Source organism: Mauremys mutica, chromosome 7, assembly GCF_020497125.1.
Source record: "Mauremys mutica isolate MM-2020 ecotype Southern chromosome 7, ASM2049712v1, whole genome shotgun sequence".
In the NCBI taxonomy this organism is placed as follows: Eukaryota; Metazoa; Chordata; order Testudines; family Geoemydidae; genus Mauremys; species Mauremys mutica.
Genome location: NC_059078.1, coordinates 120,219,042 through 120,239,285, shown reverse-complemented (window position 1 = coordinate 120,239,285; position 20,244 = coordinate 120,219,042). Strand labels below are relative to the sequence as shown.

The window sequence follows — 20,244 nt, the reverse complement described above, 5'->3', positions numbered from 1 at the left end:
GAACCCCCTTTCAGGTAGTTGAAAGCAGCTATTAAATCCCCCCTCATTCTTCTCTTTTGCAGACTAAACAATCCCAGTTCCCTCAGCCTCTCCTCATAAGTCATATGCTCCAGCCCCCTAATTATTTTTGTTGCCCTCCGCTGGACTCGTTCCAATTTTTCCACATCCTTCTTGTAATGCGGGGCCCAAAACTGGACACGGTACTCCAGATGAGGCCTCACCAATGCCGAGTAGAGGGGAATGATCACATGGTGGTAGTGAAGTTTTGGTTTTTTTTCCCCCCACAGAGGGAAGGAAGAAAGCTTCGCTACAGCAATGTAGCCTTCTTTGAAAGAGAAATTAATAGATGTCTTCTTAAAAGATGTGAGTTTGTACCTTTTTGCAATAGCAAAAGGTGACCTACAGCTTTGAAAGCTTAAGTCTTGTATTCACAAAACAGGTACAATACACGCAGTGACAGTATACTGTTTTGTTCTCCATGCTCCTAAATGTGCCTCAGCTGCAGCCTGAACAGACATAACCCATAGTTTTTGGTCTCTGCTGAGACTGTCAATACCACCATTGTGGTGATGTATATTTTTAGGCAGGCTCTGCCCAGCAGGGCTCCAAACTCACTTCACATGACAATTTTTAGATTTCAGATTTCATAATTTATGCAAGATTACACTGCCTGGTGGCACTACAAATTACCATGGCAACAGTGAGCACACTCAAAATGTACATGTTGAGGATCCACATGTGCAGAAGCTACCAGCCTGTGTGTTAATATAAGCTGCTTTCAGGAGTTAGATGCTAAATACACAGAAAGAGTTCAGGTATTTTTTGCAAACCAATACAAAATGGTATTTTAAGACTGGAATATTATATGTTAGCCATGCAAGATAATAATCCAGAAAGGACAGAAGTGAAAATATGGAAACAAATATTTAGTAGGAAGATGTGAATGCATAGTATATGTTAATACATTGGTGCCTTTCTACTAGTATTTATTGTTTTCACTATAACACTTCATTCATTTTGGCAGTACTGGACTTTGCTTGTTAGGCTTTTAATATGCAATTGATATATAAAGGATCCTGTAGTGGGTTGAAGTGTTTTGAAATTTGAGGCATTGTAATATACTTTCTGATACCCACAAACACGCGCGCACACGCACAGTAGAGCTCCCCCTTTGGCTAGGCACTCCCAGCCTGTTGGGCTTCTTGGGCTTTGTCTCAGGAGTGTGAACAGAGTCCAAGCACTGTCCCTGGCTTGGCATCTCTAGGCATACTCTGGGTACAGCTCCTCTGAATAGCACCTCCTCCTGAGAGCTAGAACCCCACTTTCCATTTGCCTTTCCCCTGGAACTAGAGCTGACCCATCAGGCTTCCCCACAGTTTAAACACATCCTTTCCCCACATCTTCAGCCATGTGGGTACTCTTGAGTTTACAACTTCACTTTTCAGAGACATAACAGGGAATGCTAACAGACACACTTTGCACAGGATTCTAAAACACGACTTAATCTTTACCTAGCAGTGTGGGAAATACACATATTGAGACAAAATAATACACACCTATACAGAATTTCCCTGCCTCAGTTTCCTCATGGCTCTAGAGAATTCTTGGGTTTGGCGTGTCTGGGATCCTTCTCCAATCGCTCAAGATTTCTCCTCAGAATGAAGGAGCCTTTCTAGGTCAGCCAGCTTTTTCTGACCGTGGCCATTCCTGCACTTCAACCATACCGTCTCCCTTCCCATGAAAGCATGCCTGTCACTTTTTCTGTCCTACCCAAAGCTTCCTGTTTCTGAGTTAGTGAGTTTCTCAAATTAGTATATCCCACCAGCAACACTTGATTCCTTTGTTCTGCTGCTGAGAATTTTCCACTCCCCACTTCGAGTACCCTGGAGAGAAATTTGGTTGAACTGGTTTGCCTAGCCAATCCTTTCTGCAACCCATTGTCCCATGACGAGCCCACAGAGCTGGATCTGTGCTGACATAAGCTGCTGCTTGTGTGTGCCATGGAGCTCATAGGTTTACATACTGAATTCACACCAGGTTGATATAGTCTGAAAGTTACCGTCTCACTCTTCATTGGCTTGAGTGAAATGAGTTTAGCAGTCTCAGTGAACTATACCACATAAACTGAGTGCCAGCTGTGATGCTTGTTTACACCACTCCTGAACTGTGAAAGAAAGGATTTTGCTGTCCCAGGCTAACTGTCTGGCACCTTTCATGAGCACTAAATTTGCTAACTTAGATCCAATTAACTTTTTTTATTTAGCTTTTATACATATCAAATGTGCATAGTCTACTGAGGACCGTCCTGCCAGCCAGAGTGACCATGGTAGATGAACTTGTCAATGCTCTCTACAGTGTTCGACCCTACCTGCACTAGGCCCAGCTCTGAGATTCTGCCATGAGACTTCAACCCCATAGTAGTTTTGACTGGTGAATAATTCTTGACCAACCTTGATTCTGGTGAGTGGAGCGGCAAGTCCTAATGTCCAGTTGATAGCTCAACAGAGTAGTACCAAGGCGAGAATTCATCCCTGTTGCATACACGAGGTCATGGAGAACTGCAGTGAAAGCCATGAAGCAGTGTGCATTCTCACACTGGTACAAGTGTGAAGATAGTGCACAAGATTTAGTAGAACAGCTGGGACGCCAGCACCTTTCAGTGGGAGCCAAAGTGCTGACCTGTCAGCTGAATCAAAAGCCACTTTGATATTGATAAATGCCATGTAAAGCAGGTGGCTAAATTCTCAATGCAAGTCAGCCAGAAGCTGGAGAGTAAGGATAGAGTTGATTGTTGACTGTCTAGGAGTGAAACCTGGTTGTTGCAGTGGATGACGTCTGTTAAGCGGCTACATCCTATCAAGCATGTGAGTGAAGACCTTTCCAGGGGTTGAAAATAATTAAATTAGTTTGTTGTTGCCACACTCAGTGTGAGATCCTTTCCCATAGGCGCTGACTCTGTGGGTGCTATGGGGCTCAAGCACCCAGAGAAGAAAACACTGGGTGCTCAGCACCCACCAGCCACAGCTGTTTGGCAGTGCTGCTGATCAGCTGTTTGGCAGCTGGGCGAGGCACTTGGGGAGGGCAGAGAGCAGCGAGCGACTGGTGGGCAGGGGCCTTAGGGGAGGGGTTGGAGTGTAGTGGAGAAGAGGCAGAGAGAGGGCGGAGCCTCGGGAGAGGGTGAAGTGGAGACAGGAAGAGATGGAGTGGGGGTGGGGCCTCAGGGTGGAGCACCCCCAGGGAAAAATAAAAGTCAGCGCCTATGTCCTTTACTCTTGTATGGGGGTGCTATGATACCGTCTCTCTATTCTGCTGGTATTCTGCCTGATGCCCACACTTATAAAAACAGTTGATGCAGGCCAGCCATACATATGATGGTCAATGATTGTCATGGTGTCTACATGCTTTCTAAAAAGCTTTGTTTTTGTAGTAGTAGTGCAGCTACCTGGTGACTGACTGAGCAGTTAATCCCAACTGATCTGGAGGTGGTTGCAGTAGCAGAAGTCTGTATACCCCTTTTGTAGATGAAAAAGCTGTAGGTCAGATGTCTGAAACCTGTAAATTGTGGGAGGGAATTTGCTTCTTTTGCAGCAGGCTGATTGGCTTGGGTTGTTTGGCTTTTCAAATGAAAGTAGTGTGGTTGGGGGTGCAGAAGAGGGAAGTCCTTTGCAGTTCATTCAGCTAATTTTAGAAAACGTATTATTTGCTTTCCCATACGTGCTAAGTTATGGTATAATGGAATATTTTTCTGATACATCCCATACTGTTCCTCAGTAAAATTTCAGTACTTCCAGGAAGGTATGTTTTTAAGGATTTTGATTGTCTGCTTGTTTGTGTGTGGGTGCTAAAATTACTAAAATAGCATTTTTAACTTCACTCCTACCCCCTCAAAAAGAAAACCTCTCCCTAAATCTGACTAAACTGAGTTTTCCTAGGTCAGAGTTGGATCGTCAAAGTGTTTTTCTCCTTTGTTATGGATTTGAATTGTTGCTCACCAATTCTGTCTGTAGTTACGATCTGTTTCTGGTAATGCTATACCTGACTCCTTTAGTACACTTAATATTCATAAGAGAGTAAGGGAAATGTTTCTTTTTGTGAGCTAAAAGAACAGGAGTACTTGTAGCACCTTAGAGACTAACACATTTATTTGAGCATAAGCTTTTGTGGGCTACAGCCCACTTCTTCGGATGCATAGAATAGAACATATAGTGAGGAGATATATATACACATACAGAGAGCATGAAAAGGTGGGACTTGTCTTACCAACTCTGAGAGGCCAATTAAGTAAGAGAAAAAAACTTTTGAAGTGATAATCAATCAAGCCCAGTACAGGCAGTTTGATAAGAAGTGTGAGAATACTTACAAGGGGAGATAGATTCAATGTTTGTAATGGCTCAGCCATTCCCAGTCCCTATTCAAGCCTAAGTTGATTGTATCTAGTTTGCGTATCAATTCCGGCTCAGCAGTTTCTCTTTGGAGTCCGTTTTTGAAGTTTTTCTGTTGCAAAATTGCCACCGGCAGGTCTGTCATTGAATGACCAGACAGGTTAAAGTGTTCTCCTACTGTTTTTTGAGTGTTATGATTCCTGATGTCAGATTTGTGTACATTAATTCTTTTGCGTAGAGACTGTCCGGTTTAGTCAATGTACATGGCAGAGGGGCATTGCTGGCACATGATGGCATGAGCTGTGTTTGAGTGGGGAAAATGGTCATCCTTTCAGAATTACACGTGATGCAATAGCAGTCCTCCTTTATATAGGTAAACTTCTTGGTATATTAAAATTAGTCATATTTTACATCGCAATGCATTATAATTTAGTGGTAGTGCATTTAATTTTGGAATATGCTGGATCCAAGATTGATTTGTTTTAAGATATCTACTTTCCCTACACAAAAACATGCTGACATGAGCCATTAACTCTGAATGCATCAGTGGAATCAAAAATGACCATTCTTAAAGAGATGACTGTTAGCAATCCTTCTTTTTTAGGACTGCTAGTCCAAGCAGCTGTGAAAGATGTTAGTTTTTTTCTGTAGTTAATATTATTTTTTAAATATTTCTTGGTTCTTTGTCTCTACCAGGAAATGATGCTAGCCTGTGTCCATATTACTTAGAAACAACATCAAGTAAAACATCTTAATACTAATATTAGGATAACTAATATTGCAAGCAAGGCCGGCTTTAGGCCTATTCCACCAATTCCCCCGAATCGGGCCCCGCACCCAGTGAGAATCCCTTCCCTGGCTAGAGGTGCCTTTTTAATTTTTACTCACCTGGTGGCGCTCCGGGTCCTTCGCTCGCTTCGGGTCTTCGGCGGCCGGTCCTTCGCTTGCTCTGGGTCTTCGGCGGCACTTCGGCGGCGGGTCCTTCAGTGCCGCCAAAGACCTGGAGTGAGTGAAGGACCCGCCCCCAAAGTGCTACCGAAGACTCGAAGCACTGCCTGGTAAGTAGAAGCCCCACATGTTGTTGTGTTGTTGTTGTTTTTTTTTTTTAAGTCATCCGTGCTGGGGCCCTGCTGAAACTGTTCGAATGGGGCCCCGCACTTCCTAAAGCCAGCCCTGATTGCAAGTGTAATTTTTTGGTAACCCATTGTGCTATTACAAAGTTTAACGTTTCCTACTTTTAGATACTAAGTCACTAAGTCTAAGGGAAGTCCCCAGCTCTTCCAGGTTACCAGTTAGCTGGATTTCCTTTGTGTCAAGGACCATGTTTCATTTGATAGCTGACCAGGAAGCAGTAGTACTTATATTTCTGAGCTGCAGATGATTAATTTCATGTTGTTCTTGGAATTGCAATAGTAACTATTCCTAGTTTCCACACATGAGACCCAGGAAAAAAGGTTCTTTCTGTAAAGCAGTTATTTAAATAAACATTTCAGGATTGTATTCAACAATAGAAATATAACCACCATTTCATACAATTTCCCCAAGATTTTTATATATTGTTTTGCTCTCTTGATTCAACAGAACTTCTTCAGGTTTATTCTCCTTTTTATTTGTCACCCAATTACCCATAAATCTTTAAAGTTTTTAGCAAATAACATGTATGATAGGTAGTTTCCACAGCTATAAAATGGGGATAATGAAACTAACCTCCATTTGTAAAGTGCATTGAGATCTGTAGATGAAAAATTCTATACAAGAACTAAATGGTGGTATTCCTTTTTTAGACCACTAAAGAAAGATGACTTAGTTTCGAAGAGTTTAATTGTGTGTCCTTCTGGACTTCCATAGATAAATTGGATTAAAAATAATTCTGGGAAATATATTTTGGTCATATAAAACAAGAAAAACAATATTCAGTATCTCATAAAATCTATTTTTCTTTAGTAATATTCAGAAAAGACCATGAGAGAGATTTTTGTTTAATTCTCTTGAAACTCTTTTTTTGCTTGGTATCCTCAACCATGCCAGAGTAACCTCCTGTTTCCCCCTAAGCCCTTCATCACCTAATAGTTTTAAAAAATATTCTTTGTCAGTATATCAGGACCTGAAGAAGAACTCTGTGTAAGATTGAAAGCTTGTCTCATTCACCAACAGAAGTTGGTCCAATGAAAGATATTACCTAACCTACTTTTTCTCAGTATATCAGGAACACAGTCTGAACAGCATTGAAAACTAGAAGTAGCTGGCAGAACTGTCCAGTTCTGATCAACTTTGTTTTGCTAAAAATAGCTCAAGTTTTAAAAGTTGAAAAAATCCTCTCCTTGAAATGTTATATGAATGTTTGTATGCGGCTTAGAATTGGTGGTGACACTGGTTCTTTAGCTAGAGGGATCTGAAAAATGTGAATGAGACATGAATACATTTGTTGCCTCTGTAAAATTAGTGATTCTATCCCTCATTGTATAAGCACTTAGATAAATGCCTAAATTTATGCATGAGTATTCTCTTTGACTTGAATGATGCTCCATTGAAGTCAAGATTCTGTAGAACTACTCATGAATGTAAAGCACTTCACTTGCATAAGTGTTTGGAAGATTGGGACCAACTTAACAAAAAAAAAAAAGTCTGAAGTTACTGTATTAATTTTCATGGATAAATTTAGTCCTTAAATTGTGAGATAGCAGGACTAAAATCCTGCTAAATGCAAATTTTGTTGCAACCTTAAATATAGGTTGTCAGCTATTTGTATTACTACACACACACACTATTTTGAAAAACATTAAGGTGCAAACTCAAGCGTTCAAAAGTTAAGAAATTCCAGAATTAAAGTAGCCTGTTAATCTTAATTTGGTTCCCTGGTGTAAGTGCATTATGATTCAGTTTTTAATTACGATCACATTGTGACACACTGTGCCTTGGGGGAACCCTGTACATCCTCCATGTTCATCCTTATAAAATGATTGTGTGGTATCCAATGCAAAGTTTGTCATGTCGGGTGTCTTCGGAAGACTCATGATGCACTGAGCATTGTTGTTATAGTAATGTTATAGGTTATAATTTCATGTATATACTTATGAGGCTGAAAATGTGGCCTCATGGCTTAAAACAAGCCCAGGCAAAAACTCTCCAAGAGCAGAGGGGCAGTTCACACCTCATCAGGGCATGTATGGGACAAACCCAGCCCAGCCTCACAGGAACAAAGGACACTGGCCTAGGCAACAACAAAGGATCTGTTGGACTCTCAAGTGAGTCACCCCCCTTCCTTTGGTCAGTTTGGGACTAGGATATCACTGGAGTCAGGTGAGCATTGATACCATTGTTATCAGCTCCCCTGCTGTGGCACTGCTCTGTGCCTGCCTGAGGCTTGCAGTTTTGGAGTGGGGGAATGGTGATCCCTGCCCCCCAAACTACACCCATGTTAAAAATTGGAGGATGTAACTCCCTGGCCCCTCCTGTTCTGGAGCTGGTGGTTCTGGCACCCTTGCCTCCAGTCCTGCCCCTGTCTGGTTTTGGGCCCAGAGCTTGGGGGTTAAAGGGGACTTGGGCTGGGTGTGTGTGGTGGGGGGACCACAGCGCCCCTGACCATAGGGTCCTGGATGGTCACCCACCCAGAAGGCCAGCCTTGCACATCCCCCCAAAAGTGATGACCTCCCCACACCATGCTGCCCACTGCTCTCTGCTTTCCGAGCTCTGAATGGAGCACCTCTGTCCGCAGTAGCGCAGAAGTAAGGGTGGCAATATTGCGACCCCTCTACAATAGCCTTGTGACCCCTCCCGCAACCCTGTTTGAGGCTGGGACCTCCATGGTTATAACACCCTTAAATTTCTGATGTAAATATCTGAAACTGTGAAATTGACTATTTTTAAAATCCTATGTCTGTGAAATTGACCAAAATGGACAAGGAATTTGGTAGGACCCTAGTTATAACCAACTGAAAATTGGGTCTTATAAGGGGAAGTGTCAAGCAACCTTAACAATAGGGGATGCTACCAACTCCACCTACAATTATAGTACTAGAGCCCAGAGGCCTCATCAGGATCCAAGGCCCCATTACACTGGGTGCTCTACCAGTGTGTAAGATGCTAGTGTAATCAGACTTGGCAAAAGTGGCTGTGTAGTCAGCTTCGATTCCTTATTCTTATCTTCTACAGAACCTTGTTTCCAGACTTAACAGTATTTCTGTGTTCTCTAGTCTGGTTTCAGAGGCATGTTTTGTCCAAAGAACTTCTCACTAACTGCTTCCTCTCTGTTAATTTTAAGTTTGTATAGAAAGTGCTAGTTGCAAATCTTTCTCGGAGAAGGAGAAACATTTAATTTGAAGAGACAAGGTCTGAAAAGACGCAGTATATTTCCAGTACAGCCTCCGTTCTCAAACTTAAATAAAACAAAATAAAATAAAATCCTTAAGATAAATGTGTGCAGTATATTTAACATTTAGTTTTTTCCCATTCGTTGCTTCTAATTTACTGTTTTGAATGTATGTTTTGTGCTGCGAATCTGGCCATTAGTCTTAAATTTCTGCATGTCACTTGGTTGCAGAGCTGACTGCCTGCAGACACCATCAGCTTCGAAGAAAGCTATGAAAGATTGAATTCTCTGGTAGTAACTGTTTATCTTGTTCTGATCATAGAAAGGAATACTTTTTTAAAAAGTGTCTGACGTGAAAGAGGTTAAATGGGTAAAAATGGGGATGGGGAGCCTTGTAATGGTGAAAGTGTGTATGTGTTCATTATAGTTTTATATTTGTAATGAAAAGCTTACGCTGTTACTGAGAAAGTACAGAAGCTGATTTTATGGTACACTTGTGAAAAATTGCTAATAGGTAACTGAAATGTATATAAAAAATAATAATTTGGACCCTTCAGGTCAGGCCATCCCTTACATATGGAATGTCCTCCCTGAACTATCTCCTCTTTCAGATACCTTTGAGAGCCACCTCTTTTGCGCTGCCTATAACGTATTAGGCAAAACACACTTGCCATGGCTTAAGTTTGACTAGATTGAAAGCTATTTTGGGGAGCAGGGACTGTGTGGCTTTTACTGCATCTTGCACAATGGGACCTGGATCCTGAGTGACCTTCAGTATTAACAATAAATTGATAGTTTTCATATTTATCAAAACTTTGAAATGGTATTTGACAGTATTGTGACTTATGCCTCAAAACGTTTGTATTCTATTCTAGTTGTACTGAAAACAAGTTAACTACCATTTGAGACTTTAGTTAGCTGATAGTGAGGCAACTGAGCTCCACCCGGATTTGTGTATATTGAAGATTCTGCCAATATCTTTCCTGTACTATCCACATAAAAGCATACAAATTATACAGTGCTGAAAAATGGTTTAAAATGTAACATAGTGGGGTTGCTATGCTAGAACAAAATGCAAATTATTGGATACTTTAAAAGTTACATAGGAGTCTAAATTGAAAACGTGTCTGATGTTAATTGACCCCATTTGGCCCACGTTCAGAGGACTCCACATCAGAGACACTTTCTATTAGAAGAGTGTTCAAACTGGATTATTCTTTTTTTTTTAAAAAAGGCAAAAAAACAAACAAAAAAACAGAACCCCAAAAGGGATTAAAAGAAAACAGGATCAATTGAGTACATTAAAGTGGGACTAATGTGGTATCATTTAGGCTACTGTAAATTGAATCCAATTTAGAGTACAAAGTATTATTATTAGCATGTTTCAGCCAAGTTCTCAAAAGCATTGTAAACTAAGGCACAGCGATTACTTGACAGCATGATGCTATAGAAGTAACAAGTCAGAGCAGAGGACTGGAAGTTAAAGCTTCTGTTCCCATCTCTGCCATTAGGAAGCACTATCTGCAGATCACAAGGGGAAAACTATGGTAGCCTTCTCTCCTCCAACTTCCACCCTCAAATATATAATTTTAGATTTGTTTTTCATCTTTGATACTCTTTGGTGTGACTGAAAATGGTGGATAGTGACTGATCATACTTTGATATCAGAGGCTTCCTGGAAACAAACTGTGTGAGCGTGCATGTATGCCTATTCATAATAAGTAAGTGAATGAGTATTTTAAACATTAATAGAAGTTTGCATTTTAGCTGTAAGATTTCAGTGTCTTCAGTTCTTATTGATGATTTACTTAACGGTATAAAATTTAATTTTGCTATGACTGTAACTGTGGGCCATATGAGCTAGTACAGAAGATAAGTGGCAGAAAGGGAATGCAGTTCCTTACGTGGAATTGATAAGAAGAATGAAAATAGCTTTTGTGGTTGAGGCAAACAAGACCCTTTTGTAGAATGCTAAGAAACTCCCCATCAACAAATACTGCAGAACACACACACTGCACAGTTTTTCACACAATGCACAACCTGCAGAACTCCTTGCCAGAGGATGTTGTGAAGGCCAAGGCTATAACAGAGTTAAAAAAAAACAAAAAAAACAAACAAACCACCCCTATATAATTCATGGAGGATAGATCCATCAATGGCTATTAGCCAGGATGGGTAGGGATGGTGTCTCTAGCCTCTGTTTGCCAGAAGCTGGGAATGAGCAACTGGATGGGTCACTTGATGATTCCCTGTTCTGTTCATTCCCTCTGGGGCACCTGGCATTGGTCACTGTCGAAAGACAGGATACTGGGATGGATGGACCTTGGGTCTGACCCAGTATGGCCATTCTTATGTTCCTAAGGTGTGTTGTTTTTGTAGGCAAACGGGCAGGTTAGCATCAAAGGTTAAAATTGACTTTATTGTCTTTTACAGACATGTATTGGAGAGGCAGCTTCAAAATGTGTTGCTGGTGAGCTTTGAAATGACCAGATGGTTAATATGATTGATCTCTGTCACAGGATTGAATCAAATTAGAACTATTAATAATTCTATTTATTTAGGAACATAGAAATTGCTGGACAGTATTCAGACCAGAGGTCATTCAAATCTTGTAGCCAATACCAGATGCTTTAGAGCAGTGGTCCCCAACCTTTTTGTGGCCAGTAGCACATTCCTGTTTTCAGAAGAGTGTGGCGGGCACCAGCAATTTTTCAAGGCTTATTTTGTATTTGTACATTAAATAATGCGAAAAACATCATATTTAATATTACATAATATATGAATCCATAAGATAAAAAAGGTAATTTTACACATAAAAGATATTTATTAAATTATTCGGCAATTACTCTTTCACCGTACCATGTGAATTTGCTCTTTTTTATCTATCTGTAGGAAAAATTAAGGCGTTTTTACAAAATAAATATCATAAACATTTGGTCCATTCTGCAGAGGTGGAGCGTGGTTTTTTTTTGGCAGTATTTCTGGGCAGTGCAGAGAGAAGCCTGAGAGAAGCCACGAGGACAGAGAACACCGGCACCTGCAGCACTCTGTCCCCGGCAGGTGTGGGGCCGCGTCTTCTCTCCCCTGCTGGGCATTAGGCGGGCGCATATAAATGCTCTGGCGGGCGCCACGGCGCCTGCGGGCACCACGTTGGGGACCACTGCTTTAGAGGAAGATGCAGAATATCCTAAAACGAGCTGTAATGGAATAAACTGCCTGTAGGAGAGGTTTCTTCCTTACCACCTTAATTGCAGGTTTGCCTGTCTTGTAAGGTCAGGGTTTATATCCCTTCAAAACTTTTTTGGTTGATTTATGTATCTGTTTATTTTGGTAAGACTGTTTGAAATAGAACTTCAAATCTAATTTCAGCTGCTTGTTTGCATCTCGAAATCCACAAACCTGTTGATAGGTGACAAGGTTCTGTTTAATGTATTGCAGAAATAGAGAGGATTGTGATTCAGAATAGGTTAGAAGAGATTTCTTGATATAAAACGTTAACTTGATGGCTCCAGTTTAGCTAACACCAGAGCTTCGACTCAGGGCCTCCATAGTTGAAAACAAGGGTCTCTATGGCTTGAACAAAAGAACAAGTCTCTTCAGATTAAAGTTGTAACATGGACCCTTATCCTCAGTGGATCAGGTACAGAGGGAGATGTGCCCCACACACTAATCAGCGGGATATGCTAAAGTTGTGCATTAGCTTCCAGCAACAGGAGCAGGTGACTCATACACTTCAATGAAGGCAATATTACATTTAAAAATTGAAGCTTACTCTTTCATCTTATTTTAATAGTCAGTTCTTCCACAGTCAAGTAGTATTACATAAGAATGGCCATACTGGGTCAAATCCCAACAATCCATCTAGCCCAGTATCCTGTCTTCTGAAAGGGGCTGATGCCAGATGCTTTAGAGGGAATGACCAGAACAGGGCAGTTATTGAGTGATTCATCCAGTTCCAGCTTCTGGCCGTCAGAGGTTTAGGAACACCCAGAGCATGGAGTTGTCCTTGACCATCTTGGCTAATAACCATTGATGGACCTATCTTCTGTGAACTTATCTAATACTTTTTTGAGCCCAGTAGTACTTTTTGGCCTGCACAATGTCCCTGGCAGTGAGTTCCACAGGTTGAGTGTGCATTGTGTGAAGAAGTATTTCCTTATGTTTGTTTTAAACCTGCTGCCTATTAATTTCATTGGGTGACCCTTGGTTGTGTTCTGTAAAAGGGTAAATTACACTTCCTTATTCACTTTCTCCACACCATTCATGATTTTATAGACCTCTATCATATCTCGCCTTAGTCATTAAGATGAACAGGCCTAGTCTTTTTAATCTCTCATCATATGGAAGCTGTTCAAACACCTAATCATATTTGTTGCCCTTCTCTGTACTTTTTCCATTTCTAATCTATCTTTTTTTAAGATGGGTCAACCAGAAGTGCGCTCAGTTTTCAAGGTGCAGGCATACCATGGATTTATAGAGTGGCATTATGATATTTCCTATCCCTTTCCTAATGGTTCCTAACATTCTGTTAACTTTTTTGATTGCCGCTGTGCATTGAGCAGATGTTTTCAGAGACCTTCAAGATCTTCCTTGAGTGGGAACAGCTAATTTAGACCATCATTTTGTATGTATAGTTGGCATTATATTTTCCAGTGTGCATTACTTTGCATTTATCGACATTGAATTTCATCTGCCATTTTGTTGACCAGTCATCCAGTTTTGTGAAATCTCTTTGTAACTCTTTGCAGTCCGTTTTGGCATTCACTATCTTGAGTAAATGTGTATCATCTGCAAACTTTGCCACCTGTTTACCACTTTTTCCAGATCATTTATTAATATGTTGAACGGCACTGTTCCCAATACTGATCCTTGAGGGACCCCACTGTTTACCTCTCTACACTGTGAAAACTAACCATTTATTGGTACCTTTTTTCCACCCCATTTTTTAACCAGTTACTGATCCATGAGAGGGCCTTCTTTCTGATACCATGACTGCTTGTTTTGCTTAAGAGCCTTTGATGAGGCTCTTTGTCAAAGGTTTTCCTCAAGTCCAAGTAGACAATATCCACTGGATCACCCTTGTCCACATGCTTGTTGACTTTAAGAGATGGTTGTTGATTCTAATATGTTGGTAAGGCATGATTTCCCATACAAAAGCTATGTTGTCTCCTCCCCAACATATTGTGTTTATCTGTGTCTGATAATTCTGTTCTTTACTATAGTTTCAACCAGTTTGCCTGGTGCTGAAGTCAGGCTAACCAGCCTGTAATTTTCTCTAGAGCCTTTAAAAAAAATCAGCATTACATTAGCTATCGTCCAACCATCCGGTACAGAGGCTGATTTAAGTGTTAGATTACATACCAATCATTCCTAAGCAATGTTCTTGGGATTTGAATGTTAGGATTGGGTTCTTCATATGAAATATATGGGGAAGTTATAGACCTGATTAAGTATCCACATGCTTGCTATCAAAATACTCATTATTTAACCTAAAAGAAAGTTATATTTACATTAACATTGTTTTATTTTTTTTCTCTTGTGTTGCAGAAATTCTAATAAGGAGCATTTGACCATCTGATCTCTTAAAGTTGAACCTTTCGATACCAGGATTAGGAACAAGTGTCTTCAGAATCAATATGTAGCAAATGGGTATCACTCAACTGAAGTTGGTCCATCAAGCCAACATATTTGTGTTTTAAGGATCCTTGTACTTTCAGCAGTGAATTAATTGTTTTTTTTTTCTTAACCGAAAAAAGTGGATTTCATGTGGTGCTTGTTAAACATTGAATCACCATGAGTAGTAATCTAGGAAAAGAAAAAGACTGTAAAGAGAAGGATCCGAAAGTCCCATTGGCAAAGGAACGGGAGAAGGAGTCTAAGGCCTCTGGAGGATTTGGGAAAGAAAGCAAAGAAAAGGAGCCTAAGACCAAAGGGAAAGATGCCAAAGATGGAAAGAAGGACTCCAGTAGTGCACAGCCTGGGGTAGCTTTTTCAGTAGACAACACAATAAAACGACCTAATCCAGCCCCAGCGGCTCGCAAAAAATCCAGCAATGCTGAGGTGATCAAAGAGCTAAATAAATGCCGAGAAGAGAATTCAATGCGCTTGGACTTGTCCAAGAGGTCTATACACATGCTTCCATCATCTATCAAAGAGTTGACACAGTTAACGGAACTTTATTTATACAGTAACAAATTGCAGTCTCTACCTGCAGAGGTGGGCTGTCTTGTGAATCTGATGACACTGGCTTTAAGTGAGAACTCGCTTACCAGTTTGCCTGACTCTCTTGATAACTTGAAGAAATTGCGCATGCTTGATCTACGGCATAACAAACTTAGAGAAATTCCTTCAGTGGTGTACAGGCTAAATTCTCTTGCCACTCTTTATCTACGCTTTAATCGTATAACTACTGTGGAAAAGGATATCAAAAGCTTGTCAAAACTCACCATGCTTAGCATACGAGAGAACAAAATCAAGCAACTACCTGCTGAAATTGGTAAGCATTTACACTGTGATTTAAAGTTTATGGTAAATCTTTTTGTAGTTCACTTTGTGATGCAGGTAGATACACACAGATCACTGCTTTATAAAATTTTTTATAGATACTGCCCTCCTTTTATCATCGTCATCATCAAGAAGAATCTTAGATTAGTTTCTTTGGCTCTCAGCCACATTACCATGATGTTAGATCGTGCTGGGTATAATCAATATATTGTGTGTATATCTGTTAATTAAAAAAGATGTTGGGTCACAGTTTCATTTATAAAGGGTAATAAATTTATTGATGTTATAAGCACATTACAGGCGTAAATATGAAGTTATAGATGGTTACAAGCACATCAGTAAAATGCATTATGGATGGTTATAAACTATAATTATAAGAAACATATTGGACACAGTAACAATCTATAACAATTGGTCAATCGTGTATGAAACATCAGCTGCTTATAAATGGTTAACGAATTTATTTATAAATGGAATCTTTTAGTGCTGTGACCAGGTATTGCATGCATCATTGCTAATGTATACATATTTTTTTGAACAAATGAAAAAGTATATAACTAGCAAATAACTATTCTAAATCTATTATACAGACTTATCTTTCAAATTTTAAAGTAAATGGGGTATCAGTTAATGTAGTTTAGTCATTTCAAGCAGCGATTGATGTAGTGATAGTCAGGAATTCCTGAACCACTTTTGAACAGGCCTTGATTCAGGGAAGCATCTCTGTTTCGAAAACCATTTTAAGCAATACCGTATAGTACTTACACACATGAATGAAGTGTGTGTGCATGTGAGTTTAACACAAAAAAAATTCTTGTGTTAATCTCCAGTTCTAAAAATATAAGTATTAAATGCAATTTTAAAAACATGAAACATTCACAAGAGATTTAAAATAAGTTGTTTTTTTTATCTTCTAATTTATTCCCAGTTTTTTAGGCTCAGATTTTTAAAAGTATTTAGGTGTTAGGACTTGCAACACTGACAGGAGTAAGTTTCATTTTCAGAACTGATTTAGGCACTTAGAACTCTTCCCTGTTAATAAACTCCTTGGCTGATTGGATTAGGACCATAGAACTGGTCCATAGGTTCTATCTGTTTCTATACAATTGTTTAAATCCCTCAATGATCTCTGTCAAGTTAGCCACACTCTTGCTCCTGCAATGTAGTGTATTGATTGCACATCTTCATAACAGTAGCACCCACTGTGAACTTCCAAACCCCAAACTGCTGGTCAGCTGACCATTAATATCTGGTGTACACAGCTTCCTCAGGATAATTTGGACATTGCACAAGTATTTCAGAACTGTCAGCTGCTGATTTCAGTCTCTGGCTTTGTGCTGGTGCTTCTGAAACATCCTCTACCCCAGAGGTGGGCAAACTATGGCCTGCGGGCCACATCCGACCCGCGGGACTGGCCTGCTCGGCCCCCGAGCTCCTGGTTTGGGAGGCTCGCCCCGGCCCGGCCCCTGCTCTGGGCGGTGGGGCTTTGAGCTCCTGGGGCAGGGACAGCCTGACCCTGTCTCTGTGCTGTGTGGTGGCCGTGTGGCCCGGCTCCAGCGCCGCCGGCCACGTGGCCCGGCTCCAGCTGGGCGGTGCGGCTGTAGCACTGCCAGCCACCGGTGCTCCAGGCAGCGCGGTAAGGGGGCACGGAGCAGGGGGGATTGGATAGAGGGCAGGAGAGTTTGAGGGGAGGTGGGGGGAACATGGGGTTTAATGGGGGCAGAGATCCCGGGGGGGCAGTCAGGAAGGAGTGGGGGTTGGATGGGGTGGCAGGGGGAGTCAGGGGTAGGGGTTTCGGGGGCAGTTGGGGCAGGGAGAAGGGGTGGTTGGATGGGGTGGTGGAGGTCCGGGGGGGCATCAAGGAACAAAGGGGGTTGGATGGGGCAGGAGTCCCGGTGGGGGAGCAGATAGGAGGTGGGGGCCAGCCCTCGACCCCCTCCCGTAACCGGCCCTCGGCCCCCTCCCGTAACCGGCCCTCGACCCCCTCCCGTAACCGGCCCTCGACCCCCTCCCGTAACCGGCCCCCGGCCCCCTCCCGTAACCGGCCCCCGGCCCCCTCCCGTAACCGGCCCCCTCCCGTAACCGGCCCCCGGCCCCCTCCCGTAACCGGCCCCCTCCCGTAACCGGCCCCCTCCCGTAACCGGCCCTCGGCGCCCTCCATACAATTTACGAAACCCGATGCGGTCAAAAAGTTTGCCCACCCCTGCTACAGCTGCCTCGGTGCTTTGCTGAAACTTTTCTAAAGCTGCAGCAGAAACATTTCTTGCCAGGCAAAAAGCAAAGAGCTAAGAATTCAGGTTGGCCTCTATTTTGAGCAAATTACTTGGTGATGGCACTAGCTCCTGGGCCCTTCTGGGAGTTTTCTCCAGGCAGAATTATTGGAATTTCCCATGGAATTGTAGGAATTTGACGACCTCCCCTCAGGGCCGGTGCAACCCATTAGGCGACCTAGGCGGTCGCCTAGAGCACTAACATTTGGGGGGTCTGCGGCCGCCCTGGTCGTCAGCAGTATTTTGGGGGCAGGACCTTCCGCCGCCTCTGTCAGGGGCAGCATTTTGGGGGTGGGACCTTCTACCGCCTAGGGTGCCAAAAAAGCTGGCGGCGCTCCTGCCTCCCCTACAATTTTGTTGGGCTCCCAAAAAGCTTTTTGAAATCTTCCACAAGCCATTGCTTCAAGGATCTGTGTCTGGAACCAGGAGGTAAGCATCTGTAACAGTAACATACAACACAAATATAGATATGGGGCAAAACTGCAATTGTAACAGCATAGCTAGTGTGGACACTCTGCAGTGTTGGTACTTAAACTGGTGCTCTCCCTCTGTTACTTAAAAATTCAGTAGTTCAGTAAAGACATAGCTGTAAAATGCAGCTGGGGAGTGTTCCATATAAACATATGCTAATACTAACATATGAAATAAAATGCAGTGAGATGCTGCTTTCCAGTTTACTTTTGGCATAGCTTCTTAAAAGCTTTGTGTAGATAGTTTTAACACTACATATACAAAGGAGATCTTGAATGACTGTTATATAAGCTGAAACTTGGTTTCCTGACTCTTGTATTTTTTAAATCTCAAGGCCAATGTTGTATTAAAATGTGTGTTTAACCCCCCCCCCACCCCCATTTATACACTTGGTCTCAAGAGTCTTGAAAGTTTCTCCATGAAGCCATTTTACACACAGTATCTATCTGTGTATAATAGGCATATACTTTGAATTGCTTCAGAGTTCTTATTATTACAGCCTTTTCTGACTTTTTATGTCATTATTATTTACTATTTTTGTTGAAAATGTATTTGGTATTTTACCAAACAGGACAAATGCTGGCCTGAGCACCATGTTTTTTGTCCACACATCCAGATATTGTTTGTATCTTGATTATTGTATTGTTCTAGCGCTTAGAAAACTCAGTTATGGACCTGGATCCCATTGTGCTAAGCACTGTACAAACAAAAAGACAGTTCCTGCCCCCAAGAATTTACAATTTTAAGTTTCTTTAAAAGAACACTGTCGGGCTTAACAGCATTTAAACATTTAAGCTAAAGATATTTACTTAGTTTACTTATAACTTGAAGAATTAGAGTTAAAAAATTACTTTCAGCTTTCAGAGTTAGGCTCTCACAAAGTTTTACTCACCTGATGTATGCAAATCAGCTGTCTGAGAATGTATATAACAGGTTATAGTCAATAAATAATTGGCTTGTGTGTATAAATTAGGCATATGCACCTAAATTTGTATGCACCTAAATTTGAGAACCTGGCACTGAAAAAAGTCTTATTTTCACTTATGTTTCTCTCAGCCTAAACAATGAGAAGACTAATCAGTTTCACTTTTGTAATCAGTTTCTAGTCAATTTCACTGAGCTAATCTAGCACAAAGCTGTACTGTTGGCTAGTACGTAGTTGAATTGCAGAGAAATGTATTTGTTCGTTTCCACTGGATAGTTTTCAGAAATGTCATTGAAGCATTTCTTATTGGTTTTAAGCTTTTACAAATGAATTTATTTTTTCAAAATCTATATTTTGGCCAAATTATACACAAGTCCCTTTACATTCTTTTAAGTCTTTTCCTTTCACATATAGAGGTCTAGTATATGTATAATAAATGCTGTGTAATATCAGTTTGTAAATAGTCCAAGATTTATGTTCCAGAGCAGGAGGCAGAATGAACCATTATCTTTTTATGAAACATGGAACAAGTCAGATTCAGTTTCTTCTCATTTTAAGTATTACATTGTTCTAAGGTTCAACACTCTCTGGTAGTAAAAGTATTAGCAAGCAGATTTACATAACATGCTGGTTAAGTATGCTGTGCTAGTGGATGATCCATGGAGGATAAGACCCTATTGCAGCTGTCAGCTATTCCTAAGGTAATTACTTATTTAGCTAAATTGGTACAATCCTGTGCTGAAGGTGCTGAGTTACGTCCTTGTGGTAATGAGTGTGTTTTTCGGAGTGTTGGCCTGGACAAGGAATAGAATCCTAATCTCCTGCATAAAAGGTGGGAATATTGCTACTATGCTACAGTGAGAGATGGTATTAAAAAAACAAAGGTGGCTGGGTAGAATTATGTCATGAAACTGAAATTTCATTGTCTACTGTCATGGTGCACCAGGGATTGTGATAGCCTTCTCTTCAGTCAAGTAGAAGATGTCCTTGAAGTACTTAACTGTGATGGCTTCATGATGAAGACTTCAGGAGATTGTTGGTCTGTAAAACAGGTTTCAAATAAATAAAACAAAACACCTAATTAAAAGTATATATAGCTTTGAAAAAAAGTGGGTCATAGGATTGTGTTATTGAAAGCCTTCTTAAAATTGTGTTGATCTGCCAGTGTGCATTATCTTGAAATCTCAGCCTTCTGAAAGAGGGGTGCTACTTAGAATTAAACTTACAGAGCAAAGATTTTAGCTGAATTGGTGAGATTTGTTTTAAGAACAATATAAATTTAGAAAAGGGAAAATAAGACAGGACTACGTGAACTCTGACCTCTTTGTAGAAAAAATAATAAACAGTAGTCATATTACAACATCCTAATACTTAGTCAGAAAA

At 41.0% G+C, this 20,244-nt stretch overlaps 1 protein-coding gene across 3 annotated transcripts in view; it reads left to right on the top strand.

Annotated features, from left to right (window-relative positions):
• The window catches only part of SHOC2 (SHOC2 leucine rich repeat scaffold protein), a 107,786-nt gene that overhangs the window by 36,903 nt on the left and 50,639 nt on the right, over positions 1 to 20,244 (top strand). For all 3 annotated transcript variants that reach the window (XM_045024641.1, XM_045024640.1, XM_045024639.1), the window contains one exon: positions 14,239 to 15,187. In XM_045024641.1, coding sequence (XP_044880576.1) covers positions 14,485 to 15,187 — 703 coding nt within the window. In that variant the 5' untranslated portion in view covers positions 14,239 to 14,484. The remainder of the gene's footprint in view (positions 1 to 14,238; positions 15,188 to 20,244) is intronic.